Source organism: Typopeltis vanoorti, chromosome 3 (genome assembly GCF_054136105.1).
Source record: "Typopeltis vanoorti isolate ZY-2024b chromosome 3, IOZ_Tvanoo_1.0, whole genome shotgun sequence".
Classification (NCBI taxonomy): Eukaryota; Metazoa; Arthropoda; class Arachnida; order Uropygi; family Thelyphonidae; genus Typopeltis; species Typopeltis vanoorti.
The window spans coordinates 151,611,278-151,632,541 of NC_143551.1; the positions used below are offsets into that span (position 1 = coordinate 151,611,278).

The following is a 21,264-nucleotide window of genomic DNA, read 5'->3' on the forward strand; positions in this document are numbered from 1 at the left end:
CAGAAATTAAGGAATGGGAAACCAAAGCAGCCATTAAAAGAATAAAGGATAGAAAAGTTCCAGGAGTGGATTGAAGATATTCAAGGAGAGCTGCTGAAGGCATTGGGAAAGGAAGGAATAAAACTTCTATCCATCATCGTTAATAGAAGTCTAGAGGAGGATAGAATACCTAAAGACTACGTAAGGTCTATTTTTATTCCTATTCCCAAGACTACAGGAATGATGGATTGTAATAAGCACAGAACTATCAGCTTGATTAGCCACATTGCAAAAGTCCTAATCAACATAATATATAGAAGAATGGAACAGATGATAGAGAGAGAATTAAATGAAGCACAGTTTGGTTTCAGAAGAAACAGGGGAACCAGGGAAGCTATTACAACTATGGATATTGAGGGAAAGAACAATCGAGTGCAATAAAGATTTATATCTATGCTTTGTGGAGTACAAAAAAGCTTTTGATGATGATAATCACTCTGTTTTATTTGATATTTTGCATAAAATAGGAATAGATGAAAAAATTATTAGACTGTTGTTCAGAATATATAAAACTGAAGAAGCCAGAATTAGATTTGAAGGAGAGGATACTGAATGGATCCCCATAAGAAAGGATGTGAGGCAAGGGTGTGGGATGTCCCCACTCCTTTTTAATGTCTATTGTGAATAGACATTAAAAATGAGGATGATGAGGGAGGTTCTTTTAATATCTGAAGGATGGAATAAAGATAAATGGACAACTGATAAATAATATATGATATGCAGATGATATTGTAAGAAACAGAGGAATATTTGCAAAGAATTTTGAATAGACTGAACAGGGTTGGAAATGAGAGATAAAAATGAAAATAAACGTTTAGAAGACAAAGGTGATGAATATTTCAAGGAAAGGAAATGATGGAATGGAAATCACTTTGAATGGTCAAAGAATAGAGAATGTAAAAAGTTTTGAATACCTTGGGAGTTGGATAACAGATGACAATAGATCTAATTATGAAATTAAGAACAGAATTAAGAAAGCAAAAGCAGCATTTTTCCAAATATATCACATATTAGGAAATAGAAATTTGAACAAACAGTTAAAAGTAAGAATCCTCAAGACAATGAACTGGAGTGTGGGGACGTATGGATGCGAGTCCTGGACGATCAATAAGGAGATGAGTGACCGATTAAATGTGTTCGAAATGTGGTACTTGAGAAAAATGGATCATATCAGCTGGACTGAAAGAGTGAGCAATGAAGAGGTTCCTAAAAGATTCAAGATGAAAATAGACTATATGGCTAGTATCCAAAGAAGGAAAAATAGTGTTTGCAGGATATTTGATGAGGGGTTCTGGAGAGCTCCCCAGAATAGTATTGCAGGGGATGGTGGAGGGAAAGAGAGGAAGACCCCCGACTGCAATGGAAAGACAATATCAAAGCCTGGACAGGCAAGAATCTTACAGAAGCAAGAGATAGAGAGGAATGGGAGTGGACTGTTCATCAGCTGCAACCCTCTTAAAAGAGGAGGCCACAAGATTAGATTAGAAATGTTCATTATAACTATCATCAATAATTCTTCCTCTCTCTACCAAATTCATTGAAACACATGCAGCTACCATCCAATATCCCTTCACAGTCAAACTTGTTCTATACTCATAGAACAAGTTTCTCTTCCTCCTCCTTCATCCCTACTGTCCCTACTGCTGTATTCTGGCAGCTTTTCCTCCCATGTGTTTCCCAAGAAATACCATGCACAGTCCTTCAAATCCAATTCTCTTCCCATACATGGTACTAACATGCTATAGGTTGACCAACCAATCTCTCATGTATGGGCCAAACTTAAAAAAAAAAAAAAACACTCCAAACCATTCAAATATAGTCCATCAGGCTGGCACATATACTCATAAGTCCTATCATTCATCAAACTCACTCCATCATACATCTATGAACTACACACAATCTTCTCATTGACTCATTAGTAATCACAGCCCTTCTTCTCCATTCTGTTCTATCATACTGTGGCAGCAGACTCAAAATCTTTACTTTTTTACTCTTCATTTTTGCTTCTTTCAGCAACTTTTTCATATTCTCTTTCATTGCATATTTCTTCCCTTTCAAATCAATTGTTCCTGCCGAAACAATTAACTCTTTCACTTCTCCCTTCTGAAAACTAACAGCTTCACTAAAATTCTTGATCTTTGCACCTGAGAAACAAGCTTTCGTCATTTTCTCATGAGATGTACTGTAAATTTATATCTCTACTTCTTTATTATCTTATCTTACTATTATAGTAGTTTTATTTAATCCTTGTCAGTTGCTCCTTTGTAAAATATTTATCTTCTTTTACTTTTCTCTTTATCTGTTCTATCTATCTGTCTGTCCTTACTTATACTTGTTCTTGCCCCCCCCTCTTATCTATGGTTAGTTAGACCTCGAGTAGTAGTCTATCTAACATAATAGTCCCTGAGCAAACACACAATATCAATTAAGAAAATTTATTTGATCTTAACGACTGCACCACTTAATTGATCTTTTTATGTTTGAAAGTCAGGGCGAGAAGATAACAAAAATAAGTTAAAACTTCTACACAATATCTTTATATGCAAGTCGCGGCTCGTTACTGTATTCTATTCCCGCAGGCTCATTAATATTTTCGGGATAGTGCATTGGCTAAGTATGTTTATTATCAAACTAAAAGATATGATACAAAGCATATAATTGTTGATTAAAGATTAACTTAATTAAGAACACTTTAACACACAAAATTCCCTGCCTTCACTATCAGAAAATAACTTGATCCCTTAATCAAATAACATAATCAAAAGCACTTTAACACACAATATTACTTGCTATCTGAGCAACAGAAACTATAGTGCTTTCACTATCGAAAAAAACCTATTGTGCCTTGATATAAAGGTGTCTTCTATGACATAACTTGGCTTACAAGCATGCATAAATTTTCCAGGAGGGATTACATTAACTTTCTTCCAACACATTCAATACTTAATTGATACTAATTCAGACACTATCACAAACAACTTATGAATTAGACATACTTAACAATACATGTTCTTCCCTTATTTAAATTCAATCTAACTGCCAGTTAACAAGTAACCTCACTCAATCCTTTGCGATTTCGAGGTGCTTTCACATAACACATTATAACAAAACAATGGCTTACTTGCTAACAATCTTGAGAAGAAAGTCCAACTTACATTCGGTAATACACATTGAAACTGGAACGTCTTCCGTCCGGTCGACTCTCGAGAACATTCCTTTGTCGGATGCGCTGGGGTTCTTCTGTAGCTACCGGGAGCCTAGCGCGAGCTGGCAGCAGAGAAACATCGGGCTGCGGGAAGAACGATCATCCTAGAACTAGGGAAGGCGCCCCTGTAGACCGTAGGTGAAGAGCCAAGAAAGAGACCAAGATCCAAAAAGCCCAGAACCACGTGCTGCATTGCCTTTTATTCCATTTTCCTTCCTTCCTTTGTTCTTAAGTAAGATTATTCCCAGATTAGCCAGAAGCAATGAAAGATTTGTTGTCATTGCTGGCCGCCAGACTTTACGATTTTGGCGGTATTCAGCGCTAATCCAGCTTAACTCCTATTAAGCTTTTACAATTCTAAAGTGCAGGTGCATTCCAACAGTAATTTATTCTTTTATATTATTACAACTAACTAAGTACATTTTTTTCTTATAATTTCAGACAAAAAAATTGCAAAATATTTAGCAAAAATTCTTTAAAAAAATTTTTTCTCGCGAGATTTTACAAAAGCCACCCTTTCCTCAAAAAATAATAAACTCAAAGGTTTTTTTTTTTTTATTTTTTGTCCCTCGTTCTCTGGGGATGACCTTGATTAGTCCCTTACACTTTCAATTTTCAAACCTTGGTAGACACGACAAGTTGCCACATAATTGGCGACATCATTTTTCATTCCTTTCCATGTGTACTTTTCACTAATCTGATGCCACATTTTATTAAATCCCTTATGTCCATTTGAATCATGGAACTTGTAAATTGTATGGAATCATGACTCTTGGAACAAGAACCCTTTCTACAAATTTTCCCCAAACTCTCTTCTTTGACAAGAGAAGTCCGTCTTCATCTAGGTGAAGTGTTTTGAGGAATACTCGGTTCTTGGGAAGTTGATCACCTCTCTTAATCTTTTCATATATACTCCTCAACTCTGGATCTCCCTTTTGAGCCTCTATAATATGGGGCCTTCCCCAGGTTTGGCGGTGAGGAGGTTTATATAAGACTCTTCCTAAAGTCTCAGTACTGCTTAGCTTACCTATTTTACTGTCTTCCCTTTTAACAGGGTCAGCCAGTGCAACTGCGAGTTAACAAGTAACCTCTCTCAATCCTTTACGATTTCGAGGTGCTTTCACATAACACATTATAACAAAATAATGGCTTACTTGCTAGCAATCTCTAGAGGAAAGTCCGACTTACATTCCTTAATACACATTGAAACTGGAACGTCTTCCGTCCGGTCGACTCTCGAGAACATTCCTTCGTCGGACACACTGGGGTTCTGCCATAGCTACTGGGTGCCTAGAGCGAGCTGGCAGCAGAGAATCATCGGGTGGTGGGAAGAACGATCATCCTGGAACTAGGGAAGGAGCCCCCATAGACCATAGGTGAAGAGCCAAACAAGAGACCAAGATCCACAAAGCCCAGAACCATGTGCTGCATTGCCTTTTATTCCATTTTCCTTCCTTTGTTCTTAAGTAAGATTATTCCCGGATTAGCCAGAAGCAATGAAAGATCTGACGTCATTGCTGGCCGCCAGACCTTACGATTTTGGTGGTATTCAGCGCTAATCCGGCTTAATTCCTATTAAACTTTTACAATTCTAAAGTGTAGGTACGTTCTAACAGTAATTTATTCTTTTATATTATTACAACTAAGTACATTTTTTCTTATAATTTCAGACAAAAAAATTTTTAAATATTTAGTGAAAATTCTCTAAAAAAATTATTTCTCGCGAGATTTTACAATACCTCTCATCATTGAATCTCCATACAATACCTTCTCCTTATTTCCAGTTTTTTGAATGTCTATATTTTCTGTATTCGCTTTTCTTTCATTCTCCCGCATTCTGTACCACATGACAATCACTTCTCCAGTCACTCTAGTTCCCATTTTGTCCTGCAAAGGACTCCATGTAAATTCACTCTGTACTGGCACCTTATCATTCACATTACTTTCAGCCACTTCTTTCATACTCTCATTCATATTTCACACACTAGCATTCACTACTTCCACATTGCTCAGAACACTTTTGCTATCTTATCTTACATCGTTAATATTTTTTCCACATGAATAGCATTTTAATAAGATAACAGATTAATGAGTTAAGAGATTAATCCTGAGCTGTGTGATGATAGGTGTTTAGCTCCATATGGATAGCAGCATCCTAAAAGAGACAATTTACCAGTAGTGAGTTACAGAGGTTTGTTTTAGGTCTATTATTGTTTAACTTATACATTAATAATATTGAGAGAGGTTCAATTGGAGATATGCAGTTGTTTGCTGGTAGTGCAAACAACTGCATATTGGGTAAAGCTATGAGAAGTAAAACAGATGTGACTCTCTAAGAGGATTTGAATGTACTAGCTGTGTATGCATATGTATAGCCCTAGCAGTTTAATGTTACGAAGTGTTAGGTTTTGAAATTTGAAATACAAGGATGGGAAGCAGTGTATGTACGAGGGATTTCCAAAAAGTAAGATAATCCCTTTTTTTTTTTTTCGTAATAATGGTGAAAAGTAATGAGATAAAAAAACATGGTTGCAGTGTGGCACTACTGTTGCCTCAGCTAATTCCAGTGGCAAGATGGTAGCTACCATGCAATTGTAGTTCAAAACAGCTGTCTGTGAAAGTATTCATTTTTTTGCAAGCAAAAGGGACTTCATCAAGTGACATTCACCATGAACTGGTCACCATTTTCAGACCTTGTTGTGTATGGCAAAATGGTGATGTCAAAGAAGGCAGGTGTGTTTTTGGTGCAATGAATTTAAAGAGGACCATGGTGACATTGAAGATCAACATTAGGCAGGCCTTCATTGAGCAAAACAGATGACATTTTATGCATCAAGCTCATCATTCTTGAAGACAGTGAGTGAAACTGTGTGAAATTGCACAAGTGGTGAACTTCAGTCAGTCCACTGATTATGAAATTTTCATGATATCCTTGGCTTTCAAAAGATGTGCTCCCACTAGGTGCCATGACAATTGTCAGAGGAGCACTAAGCAACACATATAGCGATGTATCTGGAGAAACTGTTGGTGATTCTCCAGATAAGTTGGCATACAAGCAGCAGGCAATGGAATAGATAATATATTGGTTAGATCAGGGGTCGGCAGAGTGGTCGATATCGACCCCCTGGGGGTCGATGTGGCTATCCAAGGGGGGTCAATAAACATCTAGTAAACATGCAACGCCAACAGCGCATTTATCACCCTTAGCTGTCAGAGTGGTTTCAGTGATCTGATAACTTTGAATTTATTTGAATTTTTTAAAGTTATAGTGCCCATAATGGCGGCCCCTCATAGTAAGAAGAAGTGCTGACAGTATTCACAAGAGTATTTAAAATTTGGATTTATACCATTATTTACCAATAAAATAATGCCTATGTGCCTATTATGTGAAAGACTTTCAGTAATGATGCCATGTAGCCTGCAAAGATGAAAGACCATCTCGAAAGGGTTCACTCTGATAAGAAAAACAAAGAACTTAATTTTTTTTTAAGGCACTGAAAGAAAAGATCATAAAAAGACTAAATTTAAAGACTTTATTTAAATTAAGGGGATATTAAATCCCACATTATTTCAAAGCCGAATATGAAACTCAAAGATAGGAATCAAAGAGTTTCATGCCAAATATAGCAAACTTTTATAGTTTGCTATATTCGGCTATAAAATGCTATAAAAGATTCCTATCTTTGAGTTTCTTATTCAGTTTTGAAATAATGTGGGATTTAATATCCCCTTAATTTAAATAATGTTACATTCAAAAGACATATTTCGGTGATTACACCACATTTTTTTATTATTCAGTTATATAAAACACTGAAATAAAACACTGAACTATTATTTCAGTGTTTTATATAACCGAATAATAAAAAAATGTGGTGTAATCACTGAAATATGTCTTTTGAACCAATTAGCTACAGAAGTTTACGCCTGTAATGTTACATTGCCGAAGTGAAGCCTATTGGCGCTTTATTTAAGTAATTTATGGGTGCACCTTTTTGACAGCTCGTATAGCAAAGTATATAAGTTCTCTTCGCTATAACCTCAGTATTATCTAGGTCTACATACTCACTGATGAGACTTCAATGAAGGTCAAAACCTTCCACCATAATGTATAACATCAAACATCTCCTAGGAGATGTGTTTGCATTATGGGAAATACTAAGAATAGTGATTAGAACTTTACCCACCTTTGCAATGAGTTGCCCTAGTGTTGAACTATGTGCTTTAGCTTATGCTACAGTCTGCCAAAACTTTTATAGTTTGCTATATTCAGCATGAAACTCTTTGATTCCTATCTTTGAGTTTCTTATTCGGCTTTGAAATAATGTGGGATTTAATATCCCCTTAATTTAAATAATGTTGCATCGCTGAAGTGAAGCCTTTTGGCTCTTTATTTAAGAAATTTAAAGACATTTTTAAAAGCACCTGCCAGTGGAGATTATGAAGGAGGACTGAAGGCATCATACAGTATCTCTCTTAATATAGCAAAGAAAGGACAACCACATACCATTGGTGAGGAGATCATCATATCAGCCATTAAAGATGTGATTGAAACTGTTATGAAAAAACTCTCAACCTGTTTTAAAATGCATACCTTTAAGTGCAAGGACAGTGAGCTGGTGTATTGATGAGATGGCCAATGATGTGGAGAAATCTTTTGAGTCAGAGCTTCAACATTGCAAGTTTTCCATCCAACTCAATGAGTAAACATTTGGTAGTTCAAATATTCTCATAGCCTATGTGAGGTATAATAGTCAAATCCTAAAGTGCATTGTTGACGAGTTTTTGTTTGCCAACTACCTTAAAGCTGATGCAAAAGGCAAGACAATTTTGCAATGCCTAGAGGATTATTTGAAGAAACTTAATGTTCCCCTCGAAAATATTACTGCAGTGACTACTGAAGGTGCACCAGCAGTGACTGGCCATTACAGAGGATTTGCATTCTTACTCAAGAAAAAGGTTCCCGATGTACGTGGTTCGCTGTGCATTACACAGAAACCATCTTGTAGCCAAGAATCTAAGTGGCGAACTGCATGCTGCCTTAAAAGTGTGTATCAGGTCAGCAAATACAATTAAAGCACATCCTCTGAATTCGCGACTGTTTGAAATGTTGTGTGAAAAAAAATGATGAAACCTTTAACCAACTTCTTTTGCACATAGAGGTAAGGTGGTTGTCAAGAGGTGATTCCTTACAATGACTTGTTGATTTGTATGACTCCACGGTCGAGTTTCTTACAGATGTGGACCAATCACTATGTGATGATTTAAAAAAGGGTAAAAATTATATTTTCTATTTGGCAGACCTATATTCAAAATTTAATGAAATACAGAAATGTCTGCAAGGTAAAGATGTTACAATTATTCAAGCCCGAACAATCCTAATAGGCTTACAAGCTAAAATAGACCTATTTAAATCTTTATTTTCACATAAAGATTACAGCTATTTTTCAAACTTATGGCAACTGGAAGATGGAAAAATTTGAGACTATGACCTAGAGACATACATAAATCACCTAGAAAAATTAAAGGAAGACTTTGAAGTATGTTTCAAGGACTTGGAGAAAATGCATGTACCTGACTGGATTGTTACAGCATTTGATTTGGAAATAGAAAATGCAGACATTGAATGTGACTTACAAGATGAGCTCATTAATATGTGTGTGGATCTTGAAGTTAAATCCTTTTTAAAAACAAAAGCCTCAGTGACTATGAGCAATGTAAATACTAATAATAAATATCCCAAGGTTAGTGCAGCAGTTGAATCCTTTTTACTTGCATTTCCATGTTCATACATGGTTGAAGCAGGTTTTAGCCACAAATTCACTTTTAATGAAGTAGAGGAACAGAATGAACCTGGAAGAGCATGGTGACTTAAGGCTAAAACTCACCAACATCCAACCAAATATTGATGCAATGGCTACTATTCATCAGACACATCCTTTTCATTAACCATTCCAAGTAAATAAAATGTAAATAAATTTGTAATGTTTTTTATAAATTTCTTTAAGTATTTTCTTTAAATATTTCTTATCAAGAAGCAGTAATGAAGTAAAAGGGTGAAGGAATTATTATTTTTAAATTGAGAAATTTATTATTGATAACATTTATTTAACATGATGGGGTCGATGAGGGATCAAGAATTCCATGAAGGGGTCAATGGTCTAAAAAGTTTGCCGACCCCTGGGTTAGATGGATCAGAGATTATCTCTCTGAACGATGTCAGCAAGTTATGCATGATGAAGCAGTGTCTCAAAAAAGGAGGAGGGTAACTAGTGGCATTCCCCAGGGTTCTGTTCTTGGGCCCCTACTGTTTAAGTGTCCGCATGGTTAGCCTAGTGGCTGTGTGCTTCGCAACCATATGACTGGGGAAGGAGTGGCCCAGGTTCGATTCCCGTCGAAGACGTGAGGAATTTGAGGATCTTTCTCAGCCATAGCCAAGTTAGCTGGTCTTGGGCAGTTGGGTTTTTTTCCGCCAGTTTATCTGGCATTTTTCATCCCGCAAGCAGGCAAACTGGCCCTGTGAACACACACGGATCTACAGCCATAAATACTTAAACCCCCCATGAGGGGGCTAAACTTGCCCCAATAGGGAGGGGGAGGAACTCCATACGAATAAATAAATAAAACTATTTAAGTTGTTTGTAAATGATATATCACATTGACTGACTGGGGATCTTCAAATGTTTGCTCCACAACTTTGAATCATCATTGATGATGATTCAAAGTTGTGGAGAATTATAAGTAGCACTGCTGATATTAATTTCCTTTAGGAAGATTTGAATATAATTTTAACTCGGATGAAGGAGTGGAGTTGTAGTTTTAATATTAATAAGAGAAAGGCGTTGCATTCTGGAGTGCAGAAATATAAGGCTGTGTACCATATTGGTAGTGCTGTGATGCAAGAAGTGGATGTGATTCAAAATTTGAGCATGATGGTTGACAGCAGATTGAAGTTTAGAGGGCATTATAGCAAGTGTTGCAAAGACTGCATGTTGTAATGCTGCTATGATATGAAGTATCCTGACATGAAGGAATAAGGAGGTGGTTGGACTACTGTGCTCAGATTTTTCACCTGATTTTCAGTGTGATGTAGAAACATTGGAGAGGGTCCAGAGAAAATTGACTAAGACAATATGAGGACTCGAATACTGGCTGTGGAGAGAAAGGTTGAAGAAATGTGGAGACATTTCTTCAACCTTTGAGAAATGATAGAGAATTTAAATTATTGAAGAAATTTTATCAGATTAGTCCAGAGGGGATTATAAAAAGAATAGAAGTTGAGAGGGGAAAAACTGGAGGCCATTCCTGAAAGTTGAATAAAAGTGTAGTGAAGAGGGTGTGAGGAGTAGTTTTACATAGAGAAATGTCAGTGAATGGAATGGAATGCATTACCAGAATATCGTTAATGCAGGGAATGTTAAGGATTTAAAGATTCAGTATGATAGATTGCTGTCATTTGAATGAGCCCTTCCATGATGAGGCTGCTGATTCCATAGAGGGTGTAATAATAATGATATATAGAAACTTTGAAAATTTTGAATTTTCTACCTATATTCTGCTTTGAAATAACCTAAGTTCTCTGGTCAAATTTTTTAAAATTTCAAAGTTTCTACTATATTCAGCTTTGAAATAGGGTTGAATCTTTAATATATTCTCTATTTTTATTTATTTTACATCACCAAAATGAAGAGTGTGTCTCTTCTTTGATAACTATTATGCACTGACCAAGAGTTCACTTATGAAAAATACAACTCTAAGACATAGGATTGACTTGGTATTGAATGAGAGTTCTTGCCATCTTGTTTTCTGCCTGATCTCTACAAGAATAGTAGACAGCACACAACATCAGGCTTTGTCAGTCCCTCGGCCGATGTTCAGGATGGTAGGATTTTGCCTACTTCTACCTTGAGCTGACACTTGGTGAAGTGCCAGCTGAGGTTTGTCTCAGTGATCAGGCAGAGCACAGAGATTCATAAGAGATCGAGAGCTGTAGGCTAACTGAAAAGGAGTGACCTTCTTAGTTCACTCAAGGTTTGGACCTTGACCAATTTGAACGAACTTACTAGTCTGAAGAGAACCCAACCAGTTCGAAACAGCTGTCTGGTCAGTGAAACCTATATCAGAAGCACTAATAAAAGGCAAATATACAAAATTGGGCAGCACTTGTGAGTAGTGCATGCAAATTCAACTCGGATGCCAAGGATTGTATTCCCATAAGCTCTCTAGTCAAATTTTTGAAACTTTCAAAGTTTTTACATATATTCTGCTTAGAAATGAGGTTGCATCTTTAATATCCTTTGTTTCTGTTTATTTTACGTTGCCAAAATGAAGCTGTGTGGCTTTTTCTTTGATTACAATTACATTTTTTCACCATGCAGGGAATGCTGATTATTTAAAAAAATAAAAAATAAAACATTTTATTTTTATACCTAAAATTCTAAGTTGTAACTATTGGAATAGATTGTATGCCATAATCTGTTCGGAGTTTCAAATCAGTTCAATTTTATTTTCCTTCCTTTAGGTAAATAATATTAGCGTGCTGTAAAAATTTAGTCAGCAAACCATTTTGTTGCAAATTGCTCAGTGTATATTATAATTAATACTATTATGACTGAAATATTTAGTTGACATAACAATAATTACACTGCTCATTGACAATGTTATGCCAGTTGCATAACATTGTCAGTTAATCTGTTATAAATAATAGAATAGTTTAGAACAAAATGGGGGCGAATAATATTTATACATATATATATATATATTCGGTTATCTTATATGTGTATGTGTATATATTGTTTGCATGAGAAGCCACCTACAAAATCTGCAGTGAGAGGTTACTTCACGTTTGAAATGCTTTTTTCAGCAGAATAGGAAGGGAAGAGTCCTGCTTATGATAAGTGACGACTTATGTCCTCTAGGAGTGGAGGCTTTGGAAAGCAGTGACAATAATGATTTTGAAAGCATATGGTGTGAGGTAGAGGTGGACAGGGCATGATATTTGGTGGGGTGTTGCTGTAGACCAAAGGACACAGAGGGTGGGGACCAGGAGATGTTTGGACAGTTGAGCTTGGCAAGTGCAAGAAGAATGATTGTTATGGGAGATTTTGATTGCAGCAGTGTAAATTAGGGAGAGGAAGATGCATGTAATAATAAGGGAATGGAATTTCTAGAATTCTTTGGGGACGGGTGTCTTGGGTAACATGTGGTGGGGGAAACAGGAGGTTCGGGAGTTTTGGATTTGGTCATGACATCAGAAGAGTTGATGGTAACTGGGATGACATCTCTCCTGCCAGTTGAAAGGGTGACCGTGTAGTTTTGACTTGGACGATGAATAAACATGCAGGAGTGTCAAAGAGACAGGAATGTGCGTGGAATTATAGGGTGGATGATTATAGTGGTCTTAGACATCAACTTGGGGAAGTTTCATGGAGGGAGGAATTGGAATGCCAGGATATCATTAGTGCTTGGAAAATTGTGAAGGAATATTTGTTAGCAGCAATAGTAAGCTGTATTTATTTCACAAGTAAAGAAGAGGATACAATTTGGGGTAAAGTGGATGACAAACAATATTAAACAGGAACTGCATTTGAAGAAGAGGCTATGGAAGAGATATAAGGAGACAGGTGAAGAGCAGATGCATGAAGAATATAAGACACAAGCCAGGAGAATGATTAGTATGGTGGGGAAGACGAAACTAGAATATGAGAGAGGATTGGCCCTAAGATCAAAGAAAATCCTGGGAAATGTTTTTGCTATATGACCAGGGGGGGGGATGATTGTGGAGGAGTGCCGTTGTGGGATGGAAATGGGAGTGGAGTGACTGATCCAGAGGACAGTGGAATTGTTCAATGAACACTTTATTGGAGTATTTCATCCTGGAGGAGTCAGTTTTAATGCTAGAGAGATAGGGCAGGTTTGAGGTTTAGAGGTACAGGAGGAGAGTGTGTTTCAAATACGGAGTACTCTGGATGTCAGTAAAGCTGTGGGACTGGATGATATTTCACCACGAGTTTTCAGAAAATGTGCTAGGGAACTGACAGTGCCTTTGACCTGGCTTTTCAATGAAAGTCTGGCTGCTGGAAAGGTGCCCATGGAAGGAAAGTAAGATAGTGCCATTGCATTGGGACAGTGGCGGACTGGAGGTGACTAGAGGTTGGTGAGGGATTGTGTACAGCATTGGGCGGGTGGGAGTGGTGTTGTCTGTGAGGATCAACATGGATTTATTAAGGGGTACTCCTGTTTCGGTGATATGCTAGCCTTTTATGGTAGAGTTACAAGAGCAGTGGATGAGGGAAAGGCATGTGCTGCCATTTTCTTGGATTTAGCTTGGATAATAGGCATTTGACAGGGTGCCACATGATAACCTGATATTTAAGGTGCAGCACATGGGTTTGGATGTCAGGTTGGTCAACTCGATTCAGGATTGGCTGTCTGATGGGTATCGTAGAGTTGTGTATGGTGGGGCGGTTAAGGAGTTACCGATGAGGTTCTGCAGGGCTCAGTACTGGGACCTATATTGTTTAACCATTGTATCGATGAAATTGTCGGTAGGTTGCGGGGGGGGGGGGGATTCGGTTGTTTGCGGATGATCTGGGACTGGTAATAGTGCACATGTGGTGGCCCTGCAGGAGAATTGGGTAAGCTAGACATATGGACAAATGATTGGGGATCGGTTTAATGCAGCAAAATGTATGGTCTTGGGGTTTGGGACTCATCGATAGGACGCTCCATACTCTGTTGGAGGAGCTATGCTGGAGGAAGCAAGGGATCTGGGGTTGATGATTGATGGAGATCTGAGGTTCGGGAGACATGTTGCAGGGGTGGTGAAGGTGGAACAGAGGATTCCTACAATGATGAGAGGGACGCTGACCTGCAGAGATAAAGAAGTTATCATTCCGTTGTATAAGACCCTGATCAGACCACACTTAGACTATTGTTCTCAGATTTGGTCCCCAGGATTTGAAGATAACAAAGATGGTTTCAGGACTGTACAATGTTAGTTATGAGGATTGAGTGAGGGAATGTGAACTGCAGAGTTTGGTGAATAGAAGAAGTATGTTATGAAGTATGAGTATGTACGAGAAGAAGTATGAGTGGTATGATAGACTTTGTGTTTCCTCCTACGATGAGTCTTGATAGACTTTGTGTTTCCTAGGAAGGACCTCCCACGATGAGTCTTTTGACTCCATGGAGGCCTGAATAATAATAATAATAATAATAATAAAAAGAGGCAAAAACAAATTACAGATGAAGAGGGCATAAACTATGTAAAATATTGTATTAGCATAAAGTGAAAGAAAAGGTAAATTTATAAAGTGATTTTCTTAAAATAACAATAATAGTAATGATAGATCAAGGGGATGTGTTGAAATGATGTAATCCCATTGTCTTCAAAGCTAGTGTAAGCTTTTCCCAGTTCACGCAATGTGTGTTGAATTTATGATGAAATGGAATAATCACTCTTGATTAGCATTATTTATACATAGAATAATCTCATTGAAGAACAGTTATTATGCTAACAGGTAATATGCTTTTACAGAGCAGCTTTGAAAATGGAATCATATCCTGAGTGGTTTGGTGAGCAGTTGCTATCTGAGTGGTTTCACTGGGCTGTTGAAACTGCTCGACCTTACATTCAAAGATCTGTTCAAAAAGATGAGGTAAATCTTTGTGTTGTATTTGGTCACTTCTTAAATATTAAACTAGAACTTTTTTATTGGCTTTATTAGTTGACCAGAGATTTTTGTAACATATATACAAGAATTGACTACAAGTTTCAGCAGCTGTTCTGTCTGGCTTCTTCAGGACATGTGTAATGGTACAAGGAACTAATATTTGCTAGTAAAAAAGAAGAATGGAGTAACACAGTCAAGTAAATTAAACCGATACGTAACATCATAAGCATGGAACGTGGTGTATCAGTCATTGTTTATTGAACGCATTATATAGTTTTTAGCAAAATGAAATTCTGGTAAGCTGTGCGAATTTATTAGGCTTTTCTAGATGTCTTTCAGAATCATTCCTTGATTTCTGTTTAGATTTTCTCCAGAGTGGAGTACAACTGCGGCTTCTTTGAAGTTTCTACTTTGAAAATCCTCTTCTATATAGGGCATGGAGCTTTTATCCCAATCGATGGTGTGGTTAGAGATGGAGAAGTGATGAGCTAATCCTGAAGTATTGTTTTGTTGTTGTTCACACCCCCTACATGTTTTTTTTTTCTAATTTCCAGTGTTTTCCCTATGTAATTTAATCCACAGGAACATGGAATGTTGTATACATGAGTTTCTGTGCAATATGGTGAGTCGATTTGAAGTGCAAGTAACGTCCAGTATGTATTAGTTTTCGATAGATTGTGAGCTGGATTTGTCCATTCTCTTGTTTCTTTATTAGTGTATCTAGAAAAGGCAATTGGCTATTCTTTTCAAGCTCTAACGTGAACTGTATTTTTTGGTGGAAGGAATTTATTTTTGTAAGGAATTCAAATCAGGTTATTTCTGTGCCTCTTAAATTATGAAAACATCATCTACATATCTCCACCAAACCAATGGCTTTGGATTTAATTGGAAAGGATGTCAGCTTCTAGTTTTTCCATGAACAGATCAGCGCAGAGAGGTGATAAGGGACTGCCCATGGCTAAGCCATCAAGTTGTTCATAAAATGTGTCATTCACTTTGAAATAATTCGATTTGAGGTAATGACGAAGAAGCTGAGTTGTGTCGTGTGGATAGAGATCGTTTAGGATCTTGATAACTACTACAACAGGTATTGGTAAATAACGAAACCACGTCTAAGCTTGCATGGATGTCTGTGTTTAAGATGGAGATGCCTTTCAATATTTCAGTGAAATGCTTAGAATTCTTTATGAAGGAATCTGATTTTTTTATATTTTCTTTCAATAGACAGGCTAGATGTTTAGCTAATAGATATATATGATGCCCCAAAAGTGCTCGCTGATTGTCGACGGAAGAAATTTTCCTACATATCTCCTACAAGACAATATGCCATATTTTAAGATCACCAAAGGACATTAATGCCTTCTTCAAATACGGCAGTGTATACAACATTCCATGTTCCTGTGGATTAAATTACATAGGGCAAACATCAAGAAGCCTGGAAATTCGAAAAAAGAACATGTAGGGGACATGAACAACAGAACAGAACAGATACTTCAGGATTAGCCCATCACTTTTCGATCTCTAACCACACGATCGATTGGGATAAAAGCTCCGTGCCCTATATAGAAGAGGATTTTCGATGTAGAAACTTCAAATAAGCCGCAGTTGTACTCCACTCTGGAGAAAATCTAAACAGAAATCAAGGAATGATTCTGAAAGACATCTAGAAAAGCCTAATAATTTCGCGCAGCTTACCAGAATTTCATTTCACTAAAATCTATATAATGTGCTCAATAAACAATGACTGATACACCATGTTCCATGCTTATGATGTTATGATTCGGTTTAATTTACTTGACTGTGTTACTCCATTCTTCTTTTTTACTAGCAAACGTTAGTTCCTTGTGTTGGATCCTACTTCTTCTCAATCTATACTTTGGATCCGACATAATTACTATTACGATATTCTTAACTAATTGATAAGTTGTAAGTTGATTTCTAATTCAAATATAAAGAAAATTTATATTTAAAGACTGCACCACTTTATATCTGAATTAGTTCAAGAATTGAAGATAAACCAACTCTCAACTACCCTTCCTTTATGTATTGTTGTTATATATACTGGCCGAGTATATTTAACTTACTTAATTTACCCGCTTTAGTTCGAATATTTTATGAACTGTGCAGTAAAAGAGATTCAGGCAAAATACAACCTTGATTAACAAAAACAAACATTTAATTTTAGAATCATAAATTTTACACTTAAGTTCAAATCAGTAATTAAGATATCACAAACATTTTAGCTTCTCTGATAAGTTCAATCATACAGACTCAGACAAAGGTAAATCTGTTATCGCTATAATACAGTCTTCTCATAGTTCCTTAAGTTCAAAAATACAATAAAAATTGCAGTAACACCTCTTCACAAACAAACATCTTTAATTTTACACTTCAGCTAATTCTCCGCGATAGTTACTGTTAGTATAGGGAATTCTAGGATGAAACTCACGCACTTCTCTGTATAGGAATATTAATGGTTGGAATAATCTTACCGATAATCTTCTTTCTTCATCAACTTACACACAAACATTTTTTATAACCGTAAACATTTTAAACAGTATACAGCACTCATTAAAATAAATCTTCTAAGCAATAACTGAATTAATCATCAGTCACAATACACATAAACAAATGTTCTTGCATGAAGTACTACTGATAACTCATGAATTAAGGCAATACACAATAATTCCTTATCTTGAGGTTTTATATGCACTGTTGTTCATTCCTCCTGCATTCAAATAATTCTTTAGGCACTATAATTCTAAACACAGTTAACGGTAAACTTCAACTTTACAGCCTCTACTATTCTCTAGTAACTTTGTGCTTTGCTTCAAGGTTCCAGTGTTCTATAACTGTAAATAGCCTGAATGGTAATAATCTCTTTCTGTGAAATATATATTGATAAAAAATTGAATGCATTCAAAACTGTACACTTAATCCCTTCAGTGACCAAAAAATATAACAAATATATCTTAGTTGCATATAAATCATACAATGTATGCAAAATGATGATAAAGATGATGGTTTTATATAACATTATGCATATAACAAGTATTTGTATGCACGTGCATGAACATTGTAATAGTATGTATGATTTACAAAGACTGAATAACTAATTTTACAAAAAACGATTATTGATGATAATAAGAATAATTTTCTCTTCTTCATGTAGCTTCCTCAGTGAGAGGGTGCACCACCATGTCCTTCCAGTTCTCTCTGTTGGTGGTTTTCCTTTTTGTTTCTGCATAGCCATGTGATCCTGTCCATGATCTTATATCTTCAAGACATGTCCTTTGTTTTTTGCCTCTCTTGATCCATTTCCCATAATTTTTCCTTCTAAAACTGTTAGTATCCTCTGTCCTGCTGAACCTCTCAGTACATGTCCTGCCAATCTCATCTTTCTCTGGATCATTTCCTGTAATAAAGATCTCTGTGTTCTCATTCTCTGTAAGGACATCTGTATTTGTCACATGTTCTGTCAATGGGATTTTCAGAGTTCTCCTCTAGCACCACATTTCAAAGACTGTTGCCTTACTCTCTTCTTGAATATCCAGGTCTCACTTCCATATGTGAAAATTGGCCACACTAATGTTCTTATCATTCTTTTCTTTGTCTCGATACTCACAGAACTTCTGAGCAGATCTTTATTTTTCCAGAATGCATCTTTAGCTATAGCTTTTCTTATTTGTATTTCTCTATCTTGCTTTCCATCTGCAGTAAAGTAGGTACCTAAATATTTGTATTCTGTTGTATGTTCAATTTTCATATTATTTATGAATATTTATGGCTCGGATCTGCTATCTTTTGAGATTTTATAAATTTGGTCTTTTTTGCATTTATATCTAATCGAAATTCTTTACCTTTTTCAATGTTCAGCTGTAGTAATTTGATTAATTTGTTTCTGTTTTCTGCTATTAGAATGGTGCCATCAGCATATCTAAGATTGTTGTATTTTATACCATTGATACTAATTCCTAGTTTTTGTTTTTCAATCTTTTTCATCACTGTCTCACTATAGATATTAAATAGATTTGGTGAAAGGATACAACCTTGTCTAACTCCGCTTTTTATTTTCACTACAGAAGTCTCATCTTTAAACAGCTGCATTTTCTGTTTGGTGTAAATCATTTTTATAATCTTAAGTACATGATCTATGTCTAATTTATCTAATATATTGAACATTTTATTATGTTTTACCTAATCAAAAGCCTTCTGAAAGTCTATGAAGCATATGTAAATGTTCCTATTTCTTTCAAGTGATCTTTCTATTAGTATTTTTAGTTCCAGGATAGCATTAATGGTTCCCATTCCTCTTCTGAAGCCTTTCTGTTTTTCACTTAATTCACTGCTTAAGGCTCTTTCAATTTGTTTGTTAACAATGGTTAAAATAATTTTAGATGCATGGGATATTAGGCTCACAGTTCTGTAATCCTCGCAATTTTGTGCATTAGTTTTCTTTGGAGTTGGTGTGCAGATAGATGTTGTAAAAACTTCAGGTAATTGTATTGTTTTATAGATGTCCTAAATGGATTCCACTAAATAGTTGTTATTATTGCCAGTCAAAGCTTTCAGCAGCTCAGCCGGAATCACACCCACGGGATTTATTATTAGGAAGATTCTTAATTACATGTTCTACCTTCTTTCTTGTGGGTAGAGTGGTATCTGTGGTCAGTTTAACTTAAGGTGTTGTGAATCATCTAACATGTTACCATTATCATCATCATACAGACCTGATAAGTACTCCACCCATCTTCCATTTATCTTTTCCTTATCAATGAGTATGTTTCCATCTTTGTCCTTGATGTTATTAGACTGTGTACGTTTTGCTTTTCCATTAAGTTCTTTCACTTTCAGGAATGCTTCTCTGGTTTTGTTCCTATTTCATAATTCTTCTATCTCAGTGAACTGTCTATTTATCCAGTTTTCTTTCAATCTTTTACATAACTGTTTGATTCTTTTATCCAAAGTTTTATATCTTAACCTTTCTTCTTCATTTGCTCCTCTTTTCCATGGTCTTCTTTCATCAATAAGGTTGATTACCTCTTGAGTTATCTATGGTTTTTTCTTTCTTTCTTCTTGTTTATTGATGTGGTTTTTAGCAGATGTTATGATAGCTGCTTGTAGTCTATTCCACTGAGAGGGTTCATTTTCGTTTTGCAACTGTGCAGGCAGCAGTTCTGAAATATTTTCATTAAATTTTGATTTTATTTTGGATTTTGTACCATTTGCAGATCCCATTTTAGGGATTGACTTCTTTTAAATTTTATTGTTTTCAGACGAATATTCATCTTCATTAAGACCAGTCTATGATCAGATCCACAGTCAGCACTTGGCATCACCTTTGAGTTCCGTATTGCATTGAAGTAGCGTTTACTGACTACAGTATAGTCTAATTGATTTTTGTATCTTCCATCCGGACTTTCCCATGTGTATCATGCTGTTGGTTTTTGCTCAGAATAAGTGTTAATTATGAAGATACTGTGCTTGTTACAGAAATCAATCAACTTTTGTCCTCTCTCATTCCAAATTCCAAGGCCAAATGGACCCATGTGTGTAGATGTTCTCTCTGATCCAACTTTTGCATTCCAGTCACCCATAGCACAAATAACTCGATCTTTCTTGCCTCTGATTTCCTTTATACACCATTCTATTTCATCAACCATGATATCTATTTCTGCTTCCTCATTCTGTTCATGTAGGAGCATATATTTGGATGATCAGCATATCTCTAGGTTTCGATTTCACTAGAATTACCATTATTATATATCTGTTTTTTTTGATTATATGGATCATATTTTTATTAGTTTTCTTCTCTACGATAAACTCTACACCTCTTCTTGATATTTCACCACCTGACTTGTATATTTTATATATCTTGCCATTTGGAAGTTTCGACTCAAAATCTGATGATCATTTCCAAAACGTTCCACTTATTCCTAGTATACTAATATTCACTCTCTCCATTTCTCTCATCACATTAGACAATTTCCCACATTTATTCAATCCTCTTATATTCCAGGTAGCAATATTTAAGCAACTTCTGCATTGAATTTCTTTATAGCAGTCACTGACTGACGATACCAGGTGTCAGGGTGATATAGCAGGGCCTGCTATATCACCCTGGCACTACCATTCCTGGTATATTGAGACTATCTAGGCTTTAATTCTTTTCTGTTTAGACATAATGCTTTACATAGCGGAATTTTTTATGGAATGGGCCGACAGTACCATCCAACCCCCAATATGAATGAATGACCCCAGCTGTCGTTGGTTAGCAGGTCCCATGGACCTAGCCAGGAGGCCTACAAAGTAGTGCCACCGATCATCCCCTCATCTGCCACCGAGGGA

The 21,264-nt window shown here is 36.2% G+C and overlaps 1 protein-coding gene across 1 annotated transcript in view; it reads left to right on the plus strand.

Moving 5' to 3' along the window:
* Positions 1 to 21,264, plus strand: part of LOC150108656 (uncharacterized) — a 195,497-nt gene that overhangs the window by 97,447 nt on the left and 76,786 nt on the right. Inside the window, exon 3 of the mRNA XM_090390497.1 lies at positions 14,781 to 14,901. Coding sequence (XP_090246623.1) covers positions 14,781 to 14,901 — 121 coding nt within the window. The remainder of the gene's footprint in view (positions 1 to 14,780; positions 14,902 to 21,264) is intronic.